Source organism: Protomyctophum parallelum (assembly GCF_964188405.1).
Source record: "Protomyctophum parallelum genome assembly, chromosome: 18".
In the NCBI taxonomy this organism is placed as follows: domain Eukaryota; kingdom Metazoa; phylum Chordata; class Actinopteri; order Myctophiformes; family Myctophidae; genus Protomyctophum; species Protomyctophum parallelum.
Window position 1 is genome coordinate 37,461,486 of NC_139716.1, and position 22,082 is coordinate 37,483,567.

General features: G+C 46.8%; 1 protein-coding gene across 1 annotated transcript; it reads right to left on the reverse strand.

The window, feature by feature from the left end:
• Window positions 1–2,520: 2,520 nt before the first annotated feature.
• On the reverse strand, window positions 2,521–20,110 carry snapc2 (small nuclear RNA activating complex, polypeptide 2). Its single transcript, XM_083788720.1, has 8 exons — window positions 20,055–20,110; window positions 12,320–12,586; window positions 10,137–10,310; window positions 9,092–9,494; window positions 8,335–8,430; window positions 6,811–6,899; window positions 5,569–5,665; window positions 2,521–3,783 (listed from the first exon to the last, which is right to left on the reverse strand). The coding sequence occupies exons 2-8, from the start codon at window positions 12,554–12,556 to the stop codon at window positions 3,449–3,451; spliced, it is 1,431 nt and encodes a 476-aa protein (XP_083644846.1). The 5' UTR covers window positions 12,557–12,586; window positions 20,055–20,110; the 3' UTR covers window positions 2,521–3,448.
• Window positions 20,111–22,082: the final 1,972 nt, after the last annotated feature.

Sequence of the window (22,082 nt, forward strand, 5' to 3'; positions counted from 1 at the left end):
TATGGTACTTGTATTTTAACAGATAGAGACAGAATATCAACAAAAAAGTCCAGAAAAAAACATTATATAAAGGTTATAAATTAAATTCCATTTTATCAGGTGAAATAAGTATTTGATCCCCAAGCACATCATGACTTAATACTTGGTGAGAAACCCTTGTTGGCAAGCATAGAAGTCAGACGTTTCTTGTAGTTGGTCACCAGGTTTGCACACACCTCAGGAGGAATTTTGGTCCACTCCTTTTTACAGATCCTCTCCCAATCCTGAAGGTTTCGAGGCTGTCGCTTGGCAACTCGAAGCTTCAGCTCCCTCCACAGATTTTCTATGGGATTAAGGTCTGGAGACTGGCTAGGCCACTCCATGACCTTAATGTGCTTCTTCTTGAGCCACTCCTTAGTTGCCTTGGCCGTATGTTTTGGGTCGTTGTCATGCTGGAAGACCCATCCACGACCCATCTTCAGTGCTCTGGTTGAGGGAAGGAGGTTCTTGTCCAAAATCTTACCGTACATGGCCCCGTCCATCAACCCCACAACGCGGTGAAGTTGTCCTGTACCCTTAGCAGAGAAACACCCCCAAAGCATAATATTCCCACCTCTATGCTTGACGGTAGGGATGGTGTTCTGGGGGTTTGTATTCAGCATTCCTCTCCCTCCAAACATGATGAGTCGAGTTGATGCCAAAGAGTTCAATTTTGGTCTCATCTGACCACATCACCTTCTCCCAAGCCTTCTCAGAATCATTTAGGTGTTCATTGGCAAACTTCAGACGGGCCTGTACATGTGTCTTCTTGAGCACGGGGACCTTGCGGTCACTTCAGGATTTCAATCCATTACGGCGTAATGTGTTTCCAATGGTTATCATCCCCACCGTCAAGCATGGAGGTGGGAATATTATGCTTTGGGGGTGTTTCTCTGCTAAGGGTACAGGACAACTTCACCGCATTGTGGGGTTGATGGACGGGGCCATGTACGGTAAGATTTTGGACAAGAACCTCCTTCCCTCAACCAGAGCACTGAAGATGGGTCGTGGATGGGTCTTCCAGCATGACAACGACCCAAAACATACGACCAAGGCAACTAAGGAGTGGCTCAAGAAGAAGCACATTAAGGTCATGGAGTGGCCTAGCCAGTCTCCAGACCTTAATCCCATAGAAAATCTGTGGAGGGAGCTGAAGCTTCGAGTTGCCAAGCGACAGCCTCGAAACCTTCAGGATTGGGAGAGGATCTGTAAAAAGGAGTGGACCAAAATTCCTCCTGAGGTGTGTGCAAACCTGGTGACCAACTACAAGAAACGTCTGACTTCTATGCTTGCCAACAAGGGTTTCTCACCAAGTATTAAGTCATGATGTGCTTGGGGATCAAATACTTTGATAAACTCACCTGATAAAATGGAATTTAATTTATAACCTTTATATAATGTTTTTTTCTGGACTTTTTTGTTGATATTCTGTCTCTATCTGTTAAAATACAAGTACCATAAAAATTATAGGCCGCTCATTTCTTTGTATTAGGGCAAATTTACAAAATCAGCAGGGGGTCAAATAATTATTTCCTCCACTGTATGGGGAAAAAGGGGTGTGTGTGGGTGGGCGGGGACTCAGACTTCCAGAAGGCCAGTTTCGAATCGCAGCCGTCCGTAGGTGGTCTTTGAGAGCAGTTTTGAAGGAGTCAAGGGATTCACATGTCTTAATGGCTGTTGGTAGGGCGTTTTAGTGGCATAGGAGCTAAATTAATTAAATCCCTTGTGTGTAGACGATGTAGACTGATCCCGAGACAAGAATGATGTCCTAGAAGAAAAAAATCAGGTGGGGCCAGTTTGACAACATGACAGAAAACAAAGAGGAACTGCAGAGAACATTTCTAGCCTCTAGGTGATATTAAAGACTGAGAAACAGTACGGTACACAGTAGGAAATATCTTTATGATTTTGAACAGCAACAGGGAAATTAGGCCTACCTTACTTACTGTACACTATAGGCCTATTCAATATTTGAATAGATTTGAATAGATTTTAACCCATTCTGAACGGGAACCCATTTTGGAGTTGGCATCATGTTGTGCTTTAGCAGATCTACAAGCTCATAGCGCGCCACCGAGTGGCGCGCTACGAGCTTGTAGGTCTGCCATTTTTGAAAAATCGAAGAACGACTGACATTTTTAGAATCTGATCTCGGGTCAGAATGGGTTCATCAGACCAGTGTGTGTCCAGTGGAAACCTCGTATGAATCTGATCTCAGTTCAGAATGGGTTCATCGGACCAGTGTGTGTCCAGTGGAAACCTCGTATGAATCTGATCTCAGGTCAGAATGGGTTAATAACTTGGCACCTTCATATAAGGATTCCATAGATGTTTATGTTCCAACCAGAAGCAGAACAGCTCCTCCTCCGCTCTGAAGATGCGCATTAAGAACACAGAGGACGATGTCTGAGTCTATATGGAAAACACTACCACTGCACCTTAAAAAGACCAGCTCTCTTACTGTTTTTAAGAGGAAGTTGAAAACTGTTTTTTTACAAATGTTCTTACTATTTTTTATTATTCTCACTTTTTGTATTGCTATTTCTACCTTTTTATTTGTAAAATTATTGCCCTATATTGACTTGTTCCTTAGTTTAGTACTACACTGTTTAGCTATGTTTCTGTTTGTCAAATTCTGTGTTTATTTTATGTGTTGGGGGGGCTTGAAAGGTTCACTTCTGTGTAACATGTTAAAGCATGCATACTACATGTTTAAGCATGTTTAAAGCACATACTAGACCGCACAATGGCAGCCCCTCTTCTTCCATAGAGTAGTCTGCTCTGAAGAAGGCCGTTTGACGAAAAGCGTCAGCGTTCTCAAATAAACACGAGAAATTGCATCTGAGCCAGTCTGGCAGCTTTTATTTTGCTGCTATTGTGCTGCTTTTTCACCCTGTGGAAGAAGAAATACTACAAAGTCGCTGGCGATGGATTGGCCACACCCTTCGCAAGCCTGCATCTAGTATCACAAGATACGCCCTGTTCTGGAAGCCACAAGGGAGAAGGAAAAGGGGCAGACCAAGAAACACCTGGCGGCGTGACCTAGATGTAGATGTGAAGAGATCTGGCCATACATGGGGACAGCTGGAGAAAATGGCCTAAGCACGGTGAAGGGGTTAAAGCAGTGGTCCCGGGACCACCAGTGGTCCTTGAGGGGGTTCCAGGTGGTCCAACGGGAGGAGTAGGACTATAAAAACATCTTCAAACCAGGAAGTTATGCAGGAACGCCTACTGTGTGGCAAATAACTACTTCCTGGCCTCGACAGCCCATGCATCCAAACAGAAAAGTCTTATCTGATTGCATTAAACAACGTTAAACAATGTTAAACTCACTTTGCATGTTGCTTTGCCACTCGATGTGCCATTCACTTTAAGCATGCGCATACCCTCTACAGATCACGTAGTGCAGCTTTAAAAGCAGTCAGTGTGTCTAGGTGTGTCGCTCCAGTAGCTTCAACGGAACGCGGAAAGGGTTGAGGGGACATAGCCCCGCCCTCTCCCAGTCAGAGAGCCTGTGATTGGTGCTCTCTGTCTGCGTGGAGGACGATTGACAGGTCGGGGTGGTGTTGGTGGAGGACATCATGTCCTGGTCCCGCCCCTTGCTGTTGGTAGCTCCGCCCCTCCCGACTCGGTTGCTAGACGATTCCACCGGCGTTGCAGTGTCAGCGTTCTTTTCCAGATGGGCGGTGGAAGCTGATTGGCCGTCCGGATGGCGTGCGGTGGAATCCGATTGGCTGTCCGGATGGCGGGCTGGCGGAGCTGGACCTGTGTGTTCAGATAGACGGTTTTGTCCATAAGTACATTTACTCAAACTCCCCCGGGGAGCGCTTGAGACACCGCAGTGACACACTCACACACACACACACACACACACACACACACACACACACACACACACACACACTTTTTTTCATCCCACGATTTTGTAACACATTTTCTCACCCAGTGTCAGTTATCTAATGTAATCCTGGGCACTACACTTCTTCTGCCAACCTGGGGGGCCAGCGGACTGACCTCATGCTTCCTTCTATGCATGAGGAGTCCAAGCTGCTTCTTTTCACCTGACAGGGGAGAGTTTCCCCGGCCGAACGTAGCGCGTGGAAGGAACACGTTATCCCGACCAGTTCCTTTCCCCTCCATCAGGCGCCCCGGCTGGCCAGGGGGAGGTAGTTTTAGAGACCAGGATTACTGCATGTTTTTGTGAGGGTACCTACCCTAGGGGACACGGGGAGAACATGCAAACTCCACACAGAAAGGCCCTTTCGCCAACCCCGCCTTCGGGTATGGGCACTGATGACGCGGAGGAGAGAACACGCCCCAAGCGCCCACAGTGTCCCCAGCGGGAATCAAACCCAGGACCTTCTAGCTGTGAGGCAACAGCACTATACCGACTGTGCCACCGTGACCCAATTTCTGAGTAGGGTCGGTTAGGTTGCGAGTTCACACTGAGCGAGTCTGAATTCAATTCAGCTGTCACTCGATCCTGTAGGTTCACACTCTATAATATACGACGAATTAGACCGTTCCTCACCCAGGAATCAGCCCAGCTCCTAATCCAGACAACAGTCTTGTCAAAACTCGACTATTATAACTCCCTCCTTACTGGCCTACCAGCATGTGCACTTAAGCCTCTCCAGCTGATCCAAAATGCCGCAGCTCGCTTGGTCTTCAACCAGCCAAAATTCTCACATGTCTCCCCCCTGCTCCGCTCCCTCCACTGGCTCCCGGTCGCTGCCCGCACAGAATACAAAACTCTGATGCTGGCATTCAAGGCAACCAAAGGTATGGCTCCCCCATATCTTGCAAGTATGATTGAACCCTACAAACCCTCCCGCGCACTCAGATCAGCCAACGCAGGGAAGCTGGAAGTACCCTCACTAAAAACGCCGGGACAACGCTCCACACGTCCCAAACTCTTCTCCCTTCTGGCTCCAAAACTGTGGAATGCACTTCCCATTGCAGTCAGAACTGCAGCATCACTCCCAATCTTCCGCCGTAGTCTGAAAACCCACCTTTTTAGACTCCATCATGGCCCATAGCACTTACCCTACCCCCTTAGATAGCATTTCTGTAGACTTAGATAGCATCTGATACAGACTTATAGCATGTTATGTAGACAGCACTATAATTGCATTGTATATAGTCATAGCACGCCATAGTACATATGTATAGCATAGTAGTATATATATATAGTATATATGTATAGTCTCATAATATAGATACTCCACTGTTACTTTCTTAGCTTACGCATGTTTTATGATAAATGCTTTTTTGTGATGTATTCCCATGCTTTTGTTCTTGCTTATTGTAAGTCGCTCTGGATTAAGAGCGTCTGATAAATGCCTAAATTGTAAATTGTAATAAACAATAAATCCACACATTAAATCATGAGGGAACGATAATAATAATAATGTTTCTCAAATAAGCTGGGCATAGGAGGGGCTAGCACCCCTCAATAAGGTTTCCTTCATTTTCTGAAAAATGTATACCGGTATTTTTAATTTCCCCGAAGGCAGAGATATGCCATTTTAAAAAGACTTGAGTATATACTTGAGTGTGTTGTTTGTCCACTGGAGGGTGCTGCTGGCCTCCTGGAACGTTCAGCTTTCACAGAGGAGATGACAGGAGATGACAGGACTTCATACACCTGGACGGAAAGGAACGCAGAGCGGACACATTAACCCATTCTGACCTGAGATCAGATTCATACCAGGTTTCCACTGGACAACACACTGGTCTGATTAACCCATTCTGACCTGAGATCAGATTCTAAAAAATGTCAGCCGTTCTTCGATTTTTCAAAAAATAGCAGACCTACAAGCTCGTATCGCGCCACTCGGTGGCGCGATATGAGCTTGTAGATCTGCTATTTTTCAATAGCTAAAGCATAACATGATGCTAACACCAAAATGGGTGCCCGGTCAGAATGGGTTAAGACCGGAGACCAGATTCTAAACTTTTCTGATGATGTTTCTATATCAGTGGTGCTCAAACAATTTTATGTCAAACAATTTTATTTCAACACATCGACTGCCAACCACCGTAGAGTCCAGTGTTTTCGCTCTTCGCCAACCGATGAATGGTGCCGAGACTTGCAGAGAAGAATACATTTTTTATCTTAGTTTTAGTCGACGAAAACAACACTGGTTTTAGGTGAGAAGGTGATCACCGAAAACTACAACATGACATCACGCCGCGGGGTGATAAGTGACTCACCCAACAGACTACACTCTCAGAGTTAAATTGACTTTGATTTTACAATATAAATTGGGGTCTGCTAGAGCCGTAAAAATCTTCTCTTATGGGGGTCCCTGGCATATCTTTTCAAAACGGGGGTCCGTGGGCTAATTAGTGTCAATGTGGGGGTCCGTTTGGTTACCGTGGAATAGACCACGGCACTGGATATTGCATGTTTAATGACTTGTTTTCCTTTCTTCTCTATTATTCTACCTTGAGAACTGTAAATGTTGGGAGCTTGTAGGAAGCATAGCGTGCGTCACCTCTAACCATGTGACGCCCATGTGTTTAGATTCCTGCAGCCCGGGATCCAAACAGGTGAAAATAGCAGATCTACAAGCTCACAGCGTGCTGCGATGGGACACATTGTGCCAAGGTCCCCCAAATAACATACACACAAAGTGTGCAGCCTGAACACCAAGATGGATTATTATATCCACACTTGCATTCTCATTCTGTATTAACATATTGGTTCAATCTATCTGACTGAACTGTAACTCTGTGTTATATTTCTGACTAATAAAATATTCAATCAAATCAATCAATGGACACTACCTCCATGAAGTGGCGGTGCAGTTCACTGCCATCCAGTAGGTGGAGCTCTTCAGGCAGACACATCAGTAGTTCCAACACCACGGCACTTTCTGAGGCAGAGAAGAAGACATTTATGACAATTCTGGAAGATTAACCAATAAGACAGATCTACAAGCTCATTGTAGAACCACTCCACAGATCTACAAGCTCATTGTAGTAGAACCACTCCACAGATCTACAAGCTCATTGTAGAGCCACTACACAGCAGTAGCTATTCAGAAATTGCAGATCTAAAAGCACTTTTCCACCGGGGTCTATATCAGTAGCTCTCAAACTGTTTCATGAATGGCAAATGGTGCAAAATAGCGCTTTTATCCAAAGCACGTTTACATAGATTGTGCATTACATTCACACACACACACACACACACACACACACACACACACACACACACACACACACACACACACACACACACACACACACACACACACACACACACACACACACACACACACACACACACACACACACACACACACACACACACACACATGCTCAAGGACACTTCGACACTGGGGGAGGAGCCCGGGATCGAACTGGGAAATTTGTGGTTCCCATTCGGCTGTTCTACCGGCGACTTCTACCCCTGAGCCAAGGAGAAGGGCAATGTGCCCCTCCCCCCCCCCCCATCTCAAAATATGTTGTTCCAGCACTTCCAGGACTGTCATAAACGTGCATGGTCATGACACTGACAGAGACAGACAGAACAGGAGGAGGAAATGCAGCTATGGTCGTATTGCAGTTGTTCATGTCGCAAAAACGAGGGCGAGGCTTGATTTCATAGGGCGTGCCAGATTGATTTCAGCCGTCACATTTATCACTGCTAGGAATGAAATGAAGGAAGGATCAGCTGTTTGCCATCACTTTATAAATGCTGGGGCGACGTGAGTGTACTACAAAACCTACACTCGAATTTGGGGCAGATTTTACACTCAATTGATAAATGAGGGCCTATGCCTATTTGCTCAGACACTATGACGTAGAATTCTCCATTCATTGTCAATGGGAATTCAATGTTTGTGTAGGATGGAAATCTACACTAATAGCTGAATATAGAAAATAATAATAATAATAATAATAATAGTAATAATTACTGTTAAATATAGCTACACTTGGTCTATCGATAAACGTGTGTATTCTCAGTGTTCATTCAATCAAGGGGAGCTTTATTAATGGCACGAGGAAACAAGCGGTTACATTGCCAAAGCAAGTGCCGCTGGGAAAGAGGGAGTCGCACCTCTGGTTGGCCTACCAAACTTCCCCTTCTGTGACGCACGAGGAAGCTTAGTAAGATTTTGCTATGCTTCGCAGGGAAAGCTTGCCTCCATGTTGCCTCCTCTCTCTAGAGAGAGACACGCCCCAGAGCCCAAGGAGACGTCTACCTTTTTATGTGTCTATGATTCTCACCCATGACAGTGATTACTTCTGACCTGCTCTTTGAGTCCACCTCACCCAGGTAGCGGTAGATCTTAGAGAACTCACCCATGGCAGTGAGGACACAACGGTCTTGTTTCTCTGAGTCCACTTCACCCAGGTAGCTGTAGATCTTAGAGAAATCCACATTGTGGCACTGCCGGGCTGAATGGATGAAATCAATGAATTACAATTAAGGCATTTAGCAGGCGCTTTTAATCCAGAGCAATTTACAGTAAGCAAGAACACCACATGGTACAATAGAAATAGTCATAAAGGATCATAAGTAAGCTAAGAACCTAACATCCGTCTAACAGTAGAGTAGCTGTACAATGAAACTAAAAGTATACACTATAGAATGCTATATCTACATAATACGTCTATCTAAATGACATCATTTTAGCCTGTAAGGTCGTCGAGGCTAGGGCAAGTGCTGCGGGCTAAGATGGATTTTGAAGACGAGAGTTGTCAGACTGCGGCAGAGGATTGGGAGTGAGTCTGCGGTTCTGATAGCAATGGGCAGTTCATTCCATAGTTTTGGAGCCATAAGGGAGAAGAAGAGTCTGGGACGTGTGGAGCGTTGAATGAATGAATGGATGCATGAATGAATTATTGGATTTTTTCCTAAATTAAATCTTTTTAAATATATATTGGCCTTCATTATTTTAAAAGCTAAACTGGAAAAAAAAATTAAATAATTGAAAGTGAATAATAAATAGAGAGTAACCTTGATGGGAGTGTGTGTGTGTGTGTGTGTGTGTGTGTGTGTGTGTGTGTGTGTGTGTGTGTGTGTGTGTGTGTGTGTGTGTGTGTGTGTGTGTGTAACCTTGATGGGAGCGCAGACGAGGCGAGCCGGTGGTCTGGTTCAGAGGACCACCCATAGGAGTCTGTGACTGTAGGGTTTGGGGTGGACCGGGGGTCCTCTGTGCTGTGGTTTGGGGTGGACCGGGGGTCCTCTGTGCTGTGGTTTGGGGTGGACCGGGGGTCCTCTGTGCTGTGGTTTGGGGTGGACCGGGGGTCCTCTGTGCTGTGGTTTGGGGTGGACCGGGGGTCCGAGTGGGTGTGAGGTTGACGGTTCGACCGCCGGCCAGGCTTCTCGATGGTGAGGAAGTGCTGGTCAGAGGGTGGGGGGCCGGGATGCGTGGCGGTGGCACAGTGCTGCTCAGGGGGACATGGGTAGGGTGGGTGGACCTCTGAGAGCCTGGCTCCATGGAGGAGATGGTGAACATCTGAAAATGGAGGGAGGGAGGGGGAGAGAGAGAGAGAGAGAGTCTTAAACATGTATTATTTATTAGTTGTATAGCACGGAGATTTAGAAAACATGACCAATGACAAAAAACTCCCATATCTGCTGGGCGAAGTACAACAATGTGCAAATACAACAATGTGCAAATACAGCAGCATGAAGATTTGTGAGTTGCTGTGATAGGAGAAGGATATCAAATGGAACACAACCACCCCAAAGACTAATCATTGTGTATATTCCTCCACTATCTGCATCGAGTGTTCTTGGTACATAGAAATTGATCTATTGAAGATTCTGACTTTCAAATGTACATCATTTTTGTTTTGATTGTATTACTGTATTGTTGTATTGTTTCTTTCTGCGTTGGCAATGTAAACGTATGTTTTCTCATGCCAATAAAGCCCTTTGAATTGAATTGTATAGCTATACATTTTTGGAGTGAATAGCCTACATAATGTTTAGATGCCTCTCAGCTGGTCAGACAAAGCTGCGCCACTTTGTCTACCACAGAAAAACGAGTGCAGACAAAAGTCTACGACAGCTCCCGAGTCCCGACCAGACGTGTTGTTTTGGCGTGAGCTACGCGCTTGGTTCTTCTTCCACACAGTGAGGTGTTTATACCTACCTGGGAGAACGCTGTGAGGATGGGTTCCTCCAGGGCTCCGGTCACGCGACAGGCCTGCTCCACCCACAGCTCTATGGGTGTGTCGAGTCTCCGCTCCTCCTTGTTCTCCTTCCGTAGACCGTGGCTCACGTGGCTCAGAACTTTGTTCTGGAGAGCCTCCACCATGCACGGGATCTATGATAAAACATTAGGGGTCGTCAGAACTTTGTTCTGGAGAGCCTCCACCATGCACGGGATCTATGATAAAACATTAGGGGTCGTCAGAACTTTGTTCTGGAGAGCCTCCACCGTGCACTGGATCTATAATAAAACATTAGGGGTCGTCAGAACTTTGTTCTGGAGAGCCTCCACCATGCACTGGATCTATAATAAAACATTAGGGGTCGTCAGAACTTTGTTCTGGAGAGCCTCCACCATGCACTGGATCTATGATAAAACATTAGGGGTCGTCAGAACTTTGTTCTGGAGAGCCTCCACCATGCACTGGATCTATAATAAAACATTAGGGGTCGTCAGAACTTTGTTCTGGAGAGCCTCCACCAGCACTGGATCTATAATAAAACATTAGGGGTCGTCAGAACTTTGTTCTGGAGAGCCTCCACCATGCACTGGATCTATGATAAAACATTAGGGGTCGTCAGAACTTTGTTCTGGAGAGCCTCCACCATGCACTGGATCTCTGGAATGAGCTGCCTCTGCACACAAGACAAGCCCCCACCCTCCAGGTGTTTAAGTCACGCCTCAAGACTTACCTTTATTCCTTGGCTTTTCCAAGCACAGTATGAGATGTTCGATGTTTAATGTGACACTGTGCATGTTGTTTGTGGTTGTTTTGTTTTGTGGTTTTTAAATGAAGTTGTTTTTTAATGTTGAAGTTGTTTTTTAATGTTTTACTGTAAAGCACTTTGGTACAACGTTGTTGTTTTAAAATGTGCTATATAAATAAAGATGGTATGGTATGGTATGATAAAACATTAGGGGTCGTCGAGCTTGTAGGTCTGTTATCTTTGAAAAATCGTGAAAATGTGGCGCAAATATGAAATATATATTCTTTCAGAGCGAAAATGTTTAACTCAAATCTTTGCTTCTGGGGGGGTCCCTGGAACAACATATTTTCAAATGGGGGTCGGCGGCCAAATACATATAATTTTGGGGGGTCCTTGACATGAAATATTGAGAACCACAGAACTCAGGTCTAAATGGATTAATATGAGTCAGAACTATGTTCTGGAGAGACTACCATACTCTGGATCATATGGGTCAGAAACTTTGTTCTGGAGCGCTTCAACTATGCTCTGGATATATATAAAACATTATGGTCACCATGTTCTGGATCTATAATAAAAATATTATGGGTCAGAACATTGTTCTGGTGAGCCTGCAACATGTCCTGGATCTATAAAACATGATGTTGTTCTGAAGAACCGCCACCATATCCGTCGCTGTATTCATACGATATCCACATTCTAACTTTTGATGTTTTTGTTTTTGTAAATGTCGTCACACAAAAGCATCAAAAGTAGAAAATCTACAAGCTGGAAACACAGATCTGTTCATCAGCATCAGAACCGTCATTTCAGCTCATTGTTTATTCTACCTCATTAACAGTTTTTGGGGCAGATACTTCTCCCATTTAGGCCCGACGTCAACATTAAAAAAATGTCTTGACATGACAATTTTCTGAAAAAACGCATGTTTCTATCAGTGGTTCTCAATATTTCATGTCAAGGACCACAAAAAATATGTAATATGCTGCCGTTACATTTTCACAATAAACAAAAAAAAAATCACACCCGTGTGAACTGAGTGTCGCAACTCCCCTCTCCCCCAGCCCCCCTCTCTCTCTCTCTCTCTCATTAGCAGGCAACAGTGCAGCACTATCTCTCTCTCTCTCTCTCTCTCTCTGTTTCTGGCACAACAGAGAACAGAGAAAACCGATCGCATGTGATTGTTTTATTTGATTGATATTTGATTTTTTATTGTGCAGGTGTGTTTTGCCTCATCGACAGGCGTTTTGGGGCAGGTGTGTTTTTACCTCATCGACAGGTGTTTTGGGGCAGGTGTGTTTTTACCTCATCGACAGGTGTTTTGGGGCACGTGTGTTTTTACCTCATCGACAGGTGTTTTGGGGCAGGTGTGTTTTTACCTCATCGACAGGCGTTTTGGGGCAGGTGTGTTTTTACCTCATCGACAGGTGTTTTGGGCATGCGTGTCTGCAGGGCAGTGTAGTCCAGAGGGGCGGAGCCGGCGTCGCTGGTCCTGCCCAGCGCTTTGAGTGCGTTCAGCAGCCTCTGCCGCTGGGAGGGTGTCCAGCGGAGCACCCTGTGGTGCCTGCGCTCCGGTGTGTGCGGCGTCAGTTCCGTGCCGGCGGAGGCAAAGAAGCGGGTCGGTTTCGATCGCGAACGAGTGGGCGGCTTCATGGCGGATCTGATGGTTTTGTAGAAGTATCTCTGTCAACTGTGAAAACAAGTACCGGTAGTTTTAGTAATCACGATCAAATTGATTAGTTGCCAACTAATTTAGTAATCGTAATCGAATCGGAGTTTCTTGCAATTATTGTCATACTGTTGATTGATTGATTATGTGAAATATAAGTAAACATTAACAATATGCATTATTATTGTCAGACCCATCATATTATTACCACAAACCACGTTCAACCCAGATTCGGCTCAAACAAGGGGTTAAATTAATTTCGCTCTAATGTCACAAAAATGTGGAACGCCCTTCCGACGGCCATTAAGAAATGTGAATCCCTAGACTCCTTCAAATCCGCTCTCAAAGAGCACCTACGGATGGCTGCATTTCGAAACTGGCCCCTGTAAAAAAAGGTCAAAGTCCCCCCACTGAGAGGCTAATGTCATGGTGATCCATGGCCCAAATGCCCAATAAATAATGGACGCATGAAAAGGGTTGAAAACCACTCAAACATAACCCTTGTTTGAAAACCACTGATATAGGATCAGTAGTAAACCACTCAAACATAACCCCTTGTTTGAAAACCACTGATATAGGATCAGTAGTAAACCAAGAACCATGAAAACGAGTTGAATGATGCACCTTAAGGGGCTTAGCCTATCCTCTCTAAATAAATGTCAAAATAAAACAATATCCAAAGAAATAATAACATTGAAACTATAAACACTATTGATACAGTAATGGTCTTATTATCATTACCTTCATTTTAGAGGTATTGAAAAGGTCTTATTGTTAAATGAGCAGATTACCTGCATACACTTATACTGTCTGTTTGATTACTGTTGAGTTGTTCAATGTTTCACCCCCCAAAACATGTACACACTTGCATGTATGCTACATAGCCCTCCAAGCAGAACCCAATGGTACTGAAGTTTCTGACATTTAACTCATCAAAATTTCAGAAAAGCTTTATGTAGGGTCCCGAAAGGGGCTAGCTACATAACAGACATAGTTCAGATGTGGAAGAAATGCCAGTTTTGAGATTAAATAAAGAATAAAATGTAATGGTAAATTTCATGCACAGTACATTATAATTATCAGACCTAGAAACAGCACCTTATTTTTATTTCCATAATTCCATTCAAAAAGTATTTTAGTAGTAGTGTAGCGCCGGCCGCAGCTAGAAGAATATGCAGGCTTTAGACTCTCTTTATAAGGATAGATGACAAGGAGTTTATCATTGGAACGCCACCGGTCGCTCCGTTTATTGTTATTCCACCACACAGCTCATCACAGCCAACTCTGGCGCATCACAACACTGCGTCATCAAAACACGCCAGCCTTCAGGCAAAAGCAAACGATCCTCGAGCCTACATACGTCCCCCCTTACAAAAGAAATGTCCCCATTTCGACGTAAACAACAAGGCATATTGAGAAGGAAAAAAAAACATTCCAGAACCATGAATTCCAAATTATCAAAAAAACAAACTAAAACAAAATAAAACCACTCAAACAGCGAGAAAACAGGCGCATAATCACACACCACCCAACAATTCTGCATCCCTGAGAACACACTCATGCCATACAAATACAAAATATAGAAAGAAAAAGTAACACAGAAGGCACATACACAGTACTTAATCCCGTCAGTCCATCACATAATCCCCAAAACGTACAGGGGCTCGCACCGACCTCCCAGCCCGAGAGACCACAGGCGGAGCAGGCGTGTGCACCGGGGAATTGAGAGCAACATCCCCCCCCCCAGGATCACAGTCCACGTCCGCAGGAGGAAGGAACGAGTTTGCATGGTCGTTGTGAGGGACTGCCTCCCCTTGCCCCACAGCAGGTGAGGAAGAGGGAAAGAGACCCTTTTCCGGGCCCCCCAACGGATACGTTACAGGCAGAGTGTAGGGACGCAGCCTGTCATAATGGACGACCTGCAGAGGGGCCTCCCCGCCAAACGGGCTACTAATCTGATAGGTGACCCCGATCTCCTCATTCCGGTCCATTCTGCAACGCACCAGATAAGGGCCCTTCCAATGTGGAGCCAGCTTACGTCGACTCTCTGTGGGATCATTCAACCACACAAGGTCCCCAGGCACATAAGGCTTGTGCCTCATCCTCCTGTCATAATAACCCTTCTGACTACCGCTCGCTGCCTGGCTGTTTTCCCTAGCCCGGCCGAATGCCGTCTCCAAGGACCCCAGGAGGGAACCGGCGAAGTCCCCTGGGGGACCACCAGCAGCGTTGCCCTGCACTCGTGACCCCAGCAGAACATCCACAGGCGTCCGAGCTTCCCTGCCGTGCGTGAGGAAGAAAGGGGTGAACCCAGTACTGTCATGTACACTTGTATTGTAGGCAAAACCAACTTGTGACAGGAAAGAGTCCCACTCTCCTTCATAAGACAGGAGAGTCTTTGCCAACTGATCTATCAGTGTCCGATTAAATCGTTCCACCATCCCATCTGACTGCGGATGGTATGGCGTGGTGCGTGTTTTCTTCACCCCCAACATCTCGCAGAGATGCCGCACTACCTCCGATTCAAACTGGGCCCCTTGATCTGTGTGCAGAGTCTCCATTACTCCATGTTCCAAGACGTACTCCACGAGCATGTGCTTTGCGACTGTTTGGGCTCTCTGGTCCGGCATGGCATACAAATTCACAAACTTGGAGAAATAGTCCTGCACAACCAACACGTACCTGCTGCCCTTAGTCGTGATTGGCAACTCAAGTATGTCTGCAGCGACACGTTGGAATGGTCTCTCCACCGGTGTGCTTCTCATAGGAGCATGATGGCGGGGCACCGGGGACTTCCGTCTTTGGCATGCATAGCACTGGTCGCAATACTTCCGGATGTCTTTTCCCATCCCCGGCCAATAACACACCACCTTTGCGCGTGCCATCACCCTATCATACGCCAGATGTGCCGTTAGTGGGCCTCCATGCAGGTGCCCCAGGACCTCGGATCTCAGCGCAGCAGGGACGACAACCAGCGTGAACTCCCTTCCATCCTGCAAACGGTTCACCTTGAACAGCAGTCCGTCAACCAACGTTAGCTCCTCAAACACCCTCCATAGAGCTCTTAGAGTATCACCTTTGACCCTCCACGAAGGAGGTTTTCGTCCATCCTCCAACCACTCCAGGACCTCCCTTATGTCCGGGTCCTCTCGCTGAAGCTCCTTGACATTGGAGCCATCGTGTGAAAGGGTGTACATCGAGGCCAGATCTGTAGGCTCCTGGAGATCCGAAGGAGGACCACCGGAGCTGCCATCCATAGAAGGGGTTGTAAGAGAGACCACTACCGGACTCTCGACGACGCACACTGCACCGGGGACTTCCGCCATAGTCACCTGAGTACCCACGTCGATGAGAGTCGAGACACTGTTAGGGGTTTTACAGTCCAAGGTCTCCGCACCCGCTTCGGGTCTGCGTGACAGAGCATCAGCATTAGTGTGCTGAGCCCCACTCTTGTGGACAATAACCCACTCGTACGGATCAAGCTCCAGGGCCCATCTGCTACGACGCCCTGTCCTGTCATCGTCAATAGTGAGCCGTCGTAGACCCACCAAAGGCCGGTGGTCTGTGACAATCGTGAATGGAAGGCCACCCAAGTAGTGCCTGAAGTTACGAACAGCCCACACGATTGCCCATAATTCTCTGTCGAACGTGGACCACCGACGTTCGGCACCTGTGAGGGAGTGACTAGCATAGGCCACCACCCTCTCCAAGCCATTCACTTCTTGCGCCAACACAGCCCCCACGGCAAACTGGGATGCGTCGGTGTACAGTACAAACGGCCGATCAAACTCTGGGTGACACATAATGGGTTCAGCGCAAAGGGAGTCTCTCAAGAACTCAAACGCCTCCTGACATTGCACCGTCCATTGGAACGAAACATCCTTCTCCGTAAGATGATTCAGGGGTGCCGCACGATCGGCAAAGCACTTCACAAATCTCCTGTAGTATGAACAGAGACCCAGGAATGCACGAGTCTCTGTGGCAGACCGCGGCACGGGCCATGATCTGACTTTCTCAGTGTTCCGGGGGTCGGGGCGCAACCCTTCCGCAGAGATCACATGGCCAAGGAAAACCACATGATTGCGGGCCAGATGACACTTCTTGGCATTCAGCCGCAGGCCAGCAGCCCCAATCCTAGTAAAGACCTCCCTCAGAGCTGAGATGTGGTCCTCAAATGAACTATTATATACCAGAATGTCATCCAGGTACACCATGCAGATGTGCCACGGCAGCCCCCTCAACACCAGCTCCATAATCCTCTGGAAGGTCGCCGGTGCATTGGTCAGACCCATGGGCATGGACCTGAACTGATACAGGCCCTGACCAGTGTTGAAGGCGGTCTTTTCTCGGTCCTCCTGTGCCACTTCCACTTGCCAGTACCCATCTGAGAAGTCCAAGGTGCTGAACCATGTAGCCCCCGCCAGTGCATCCAGCGTATCATCCACCCGCGGTAGCGGGTGAGAGTCCTTGACTGTCACGGAGTTGAGGCCCCTGTAGTCCACACAGAACCTCCATGACTTATCCTTCTTTCTTACGAGCACCACTGGAGAGGACCAGGGGCTACAGCTCTCCTCGATGACACCCTCTTTCAAAAGGCGCTTGACTTGACTGTCTATCTCCCTCCTCTTCTCGGGGGAGGTGCGGTAAGCCCGCCGCCTCACTGGGGGGTTGTCACCCGTCTGTATGCTGTGTTTGACAAGAGACGGGTTCGCTGCTCCGCCCCGTCCGGTGCGGAACACCACCCGGTTCTCCTCCACCAGAGCCTGCAGTTGTCGCTTCTGTTCTACAAGCAATGGACAGTTACTTAAATCTGGCAGTGAAACCGCATCCTGTGCAGGAGTGACAACCTTTGCATCGTTAAGTACATCACACTCATTAACATGGTGAATAACACCCAGGCGGGAACCAGGATAAAGTTTCAGTTCAGTGTTTGTTGGGTTGAGCAACCGCGCCACCGTGCACCCATCTTTTACCGGTGCCACCGTGCGTGCGACCACTAGGCCTAGCGTGTCACGCACCTCAGGCTCCAAATAACCTAAATAAGAACTGGTGTGTGGTCCAGCAAGGCGAGGTGGCTCAACCCGAACCGGTACAATAATTTCGCAAAAAGGCGGTACAGTCGTAGCAACAGACACAGATATGTTACAACACTCGGGTATGAAATCATCGACATGCATGAGAGGCACTTCAAAATCTCCGAGGCTGAGCAGTCCCTGACCAGTGTCCAAAACAGCATGGTTCATCAGCATGAAATCAAACCCCAACAGAACCGCTTGTGTTGCCCCCCGTACCACATGAACAACGTGCTCCCAGTGACCGCCACCCATCCGTATGGGCAGAGTCATCGTACCCAAGGTGTCCAATAATTGACCATTAACTGCACGGGCAAAGCTGTACTGCTTACTCAATGCACGTCTACTTAGAGTCGGAATGGACATTCTACATTCTTCAGAAATCAATGAAACACTTGAACCAGAGTCAATAAGTACAGTCACGTCTAGACCCTCTACGACCCCTTTAACATAGGCCGTACACTTGGACTCACCCACCGCACATGAGTCCGTCTGACCTGGAGTTGCTGTCGCTGAGATTTCACTTTGACCCTTGGGTGGTGAAGCTGGCATCTGGGTCCCGACGCCAGCTAATTGTAGTTTCCCTGCTGCCGTCCGTGCGGGGATGAAGATGGTGACCTCCTGGCGGGAGACAGGAACCTCACTCCACGCCTCTGTTGTCGATCCTCTGTGGCGCGCCGCTCCCCATCGTCTGACCGGTGTGGCGAGAAGTCAGCTCGGGCCCCCCGCTCTCGTGGGGACCACTCTCTGGCATTGTAACCTCTCTGCGGCTCACGTTGTGGAGAACGGCCCCTCGCACGGTCATCCCTCTGGTGGCTCCCGAACGTAGACCTGCAGCCAGACCTGCCACAATCACAGTGACAGGCATCTCGTTGTCCTCCGCGCTCCCCTGCGTCTCTACGCCGGTCCTCGCGGTTAAGGGAGCCCCGTCTGCCTTCCTCAGACCTGTGGCCACGTGTTTTCAGCTCCCTCACCTCAGTCTGTAAGTTATCCATCTTCAAGGTGAGGCGTTCGACCGCATGCACGAGCTTCTCTGCAGCATTAGCATTACAGTCCACAACAGCAGCTGGTGGTGAACTTAGGCTAGCCACAACAGCAGGATATGGAAGACTGTAGGGCGACACAGGTGCCGTGCCCACCCCCAGCACAGACTGCCGTGCTCGTTCACAGCGGCTCGCTATTATCAAGGCTTCGTCCATGTCAGTCGCTCCCTGTTCGTGGCACTTAGTTTGGAGAGCAGGGTCCAGTCCAGCAAGAAAACGCCTAAACTTCTCACCATTCTGTGCAGCCCAGTCATATTCAGGGAACGCCTCTGCCACAAGCCTGGAAATATCTGCTGCATAAACTTCCAAACTCTCGTTTTCTTGGCGGGGACGTGCATTCACGCAGGTCTGAAAATACAGCATGTATTGTTTCATCCCAAATGCCTCCTTCAGCCTCTCCTTCACACGTCCATAATCCAATTGTACAGATCCATGTAGACTGTCCCACAACAGGAAAGCTGCCCCGTCCAGCCTGGTAGGTAGAATGTTGGCTAAAGTATCCATGTAGACCGCGGTCGACGCCCCCCTCGTCTGAGCGCGAACCGCGGCTTCAAACTGTTTTATCCATGTAGCAAACGGCTTCTGTCCGTCCCCACGGAACGGCTGCGGGAGCTCCACTCTGAAGTTAGTCACAGACAAATCAGCACGTCTGCGCTCGTCTCCATCCGTCTCCCACGCGTCCTCGCTTTTAGTTTTATATCCGCCGTACATCGTGCTCAAGTCCAATGTAAACACAGTCAGTCCTGATTCAAAACTCCAGTAACTATCCACGGAGAGAAACTGTCAAAAAAACTCCACAATCCAAATACCGCTGCCACCAATGTAGCGCCGGCCGCAGCTAGAAGAATATGCAGGCTTTAGACTCTCTTTATAAGGATAGATGACAAGGAGTTTATCATTGGAACGCCACCGGTCGCTCCGTTTATTGTTATTCCACCACACAGCTCATCACAGCCAACTCTGGCGCATCACAACACTGCGTCATCAAAACACGCCAGCCTTCAGGCAAAAGCAAACGATCCTCGAGCCTACAGTAGTTTATCTTTACACAATGTTGGCTTCCAGCCCAGGCATAAAAGCCACTGAATTTCAAAACATTAGAATACTGTGAAGAAATCATCATTTACTTTTTGCAGAGCATGACTGTTTTAATCTGAATGTCACATTAAGAAATTAGGATCACATCAAATCAATCAAAATATGGTACTTTCAAAACAGAAATGTCAATCTTCAATACTTGTTTGGGAATCCCTTTGCCTTAATCACTGCTTCGATACGATTTGAGGCAATCAGCCTATGGCATTGCCCAGGGTTATGGTAGAGAGAGATAGTATTCATTAAATGGATTAAATATGATATGTAAATACTTACATAAAACTGTCGATCATCCACGCCGCTCGAGCGTTCTTGCTGCTTGTTGCCGGAAATTCCGGAAGTAGCTCCTGCTACTGCGCGTGCGTGGTGGTCCAAACAGAACGTAGCAAAACCGTAAAACACCTACAAAAGAAATCAACGTAAAACTGACTGCGCTCCAAAACCATTGTTTGGATTGTTGCTGCGCGTCTGTGCGTGCAGTTACGGTACGGAGCGGACTAAACGAGATGCAAAAATCGCCTATCAGCTATTTTCCAAGCGATTAATGCATGTTTTTGTAATGATAATTGTGAGGTTAAACATGGATGTTTATTCTGTAATGTCTAAATGTCATGTAGCCTATGTGTCATTTTATTTCTGCCTCTTGGCCAGTTCCCTGCACTCGAAAAAGAGATTCTGTCTCAATGTGTTTTACTGTAAGTGGTGAAATATTATACAAATTAATTCAACTTTTTTTTTTTAATGTAGTGGAGTACAATATTAAATTGGAAATTGGCCTACACAAATCTCAAAATTGTAAGTCATAGGCCTACTCATAATGTAGGCTACTTAGTTCCCACTGTAATTGTTGTTTTGTTTATTTCCTACTACTTTATCACCATTAGGCCTAACTATGTATCTTTCAATCACCACCGCTGACCAAAAGAGAGACATCTTAATTAATTAAAATAAAATAAAAAAGTTGGCTCAGCCAACTTGGCTGGCAGCGGTGGGATTTGAACCCACGCCTCCGAAGAGACTGGAGCCTTAATCCAGCGCCTTAGACCGCTCGGCCACGCTACCATGATGCACCGCGCGCACATTTTCCTATTTAACGTTAAACCATAAGTGACCTGAAAACCTTTAATAAAGACTTATTGATTGGTTGATTGAAAATTGTATTTCACAGATTTATACAGAATGGGAACATTTCAAACGAAAGTAGGGCTACAGGTAACAAAACGTACACGTCATAAACTCTGATATTACTGTACTACTGTGTAGTACCTAATTTCTTCCAGCAGGTGACACTGTAGGCACGTCAACTTATTCAGTGCCTCTCACACTCACACGTTCAGTTTAAAAATAATAAATAAGTGATAAATAAGATAAATGATAATAAAACTCGAGAACCGTTCGCCCCACCGATTTCAGATTCGACACACACGTTCCATCTCAGATTCCCACCACAGGGGGTGCAGTGCCCGCGGTGTCGAGTCGGTCTGACACACGGTTGTCCAGAACCGCCCCAAAAAGGCCTCTGCCCGGGCTCTGGACAGGGCCCCTGACCATAACCAGTGACCATGGAGCTGGCCTGTTCTGATGTCTTCATAGACTCCATATTTGGGCATGCCTGACAAAGAACTCCATATATGGGCATGAAAAAGGGACATATTTGGGCATGCCTGACAAAGAACTCCATATATGGGCATATAATGGACACAGACATAATATCTGGGTGGGGCATTAATTTCCAACTTGCATCATTCCAAGCAGGCCAGTGCCCGACGGGCACCGCTGTAGAGGCCCCACGCCCCACGGGCCTGATGGAGGGGAAAGGAACTGGTCAGAATAACGTGTTCCTTTCACGCGCTACGTTCGGCCGGGAAAACTCTCCCCTGTCTAGGGGAAAAGAAGCAGCTTGGACTCCTCATGCATAGAAGGAAGCATGAGGTCAGTCAGCGCCCATCCCCCCCCCCCCCCAGGTTGGCAGGGGAAGTGTAGTGCCCAGGATTACATTACACTCAGTGAAAAAATGTGGGATAAAGATTTAGTTCAAAAAAGATAAGATGATAATATAAGTGCCTTTTAAATATTACTCAAAATTAGTACATTGTCCCTTTAAAGACCTCAAATTACCAAGGCAGAGAATACTTATAGAAAGAACCCTAAAAATATTAATTTAGAGAAGATGCAAGAATTGAGACCACAACAAATCCTATAGGTTGGATAAGTTAGTGAAGAATAATTCAATTAGAGAATAATAAGAAATAAGAAAGTATTGTGAGATTCAGAAATTACATCCGAATAGAGTCTGAATG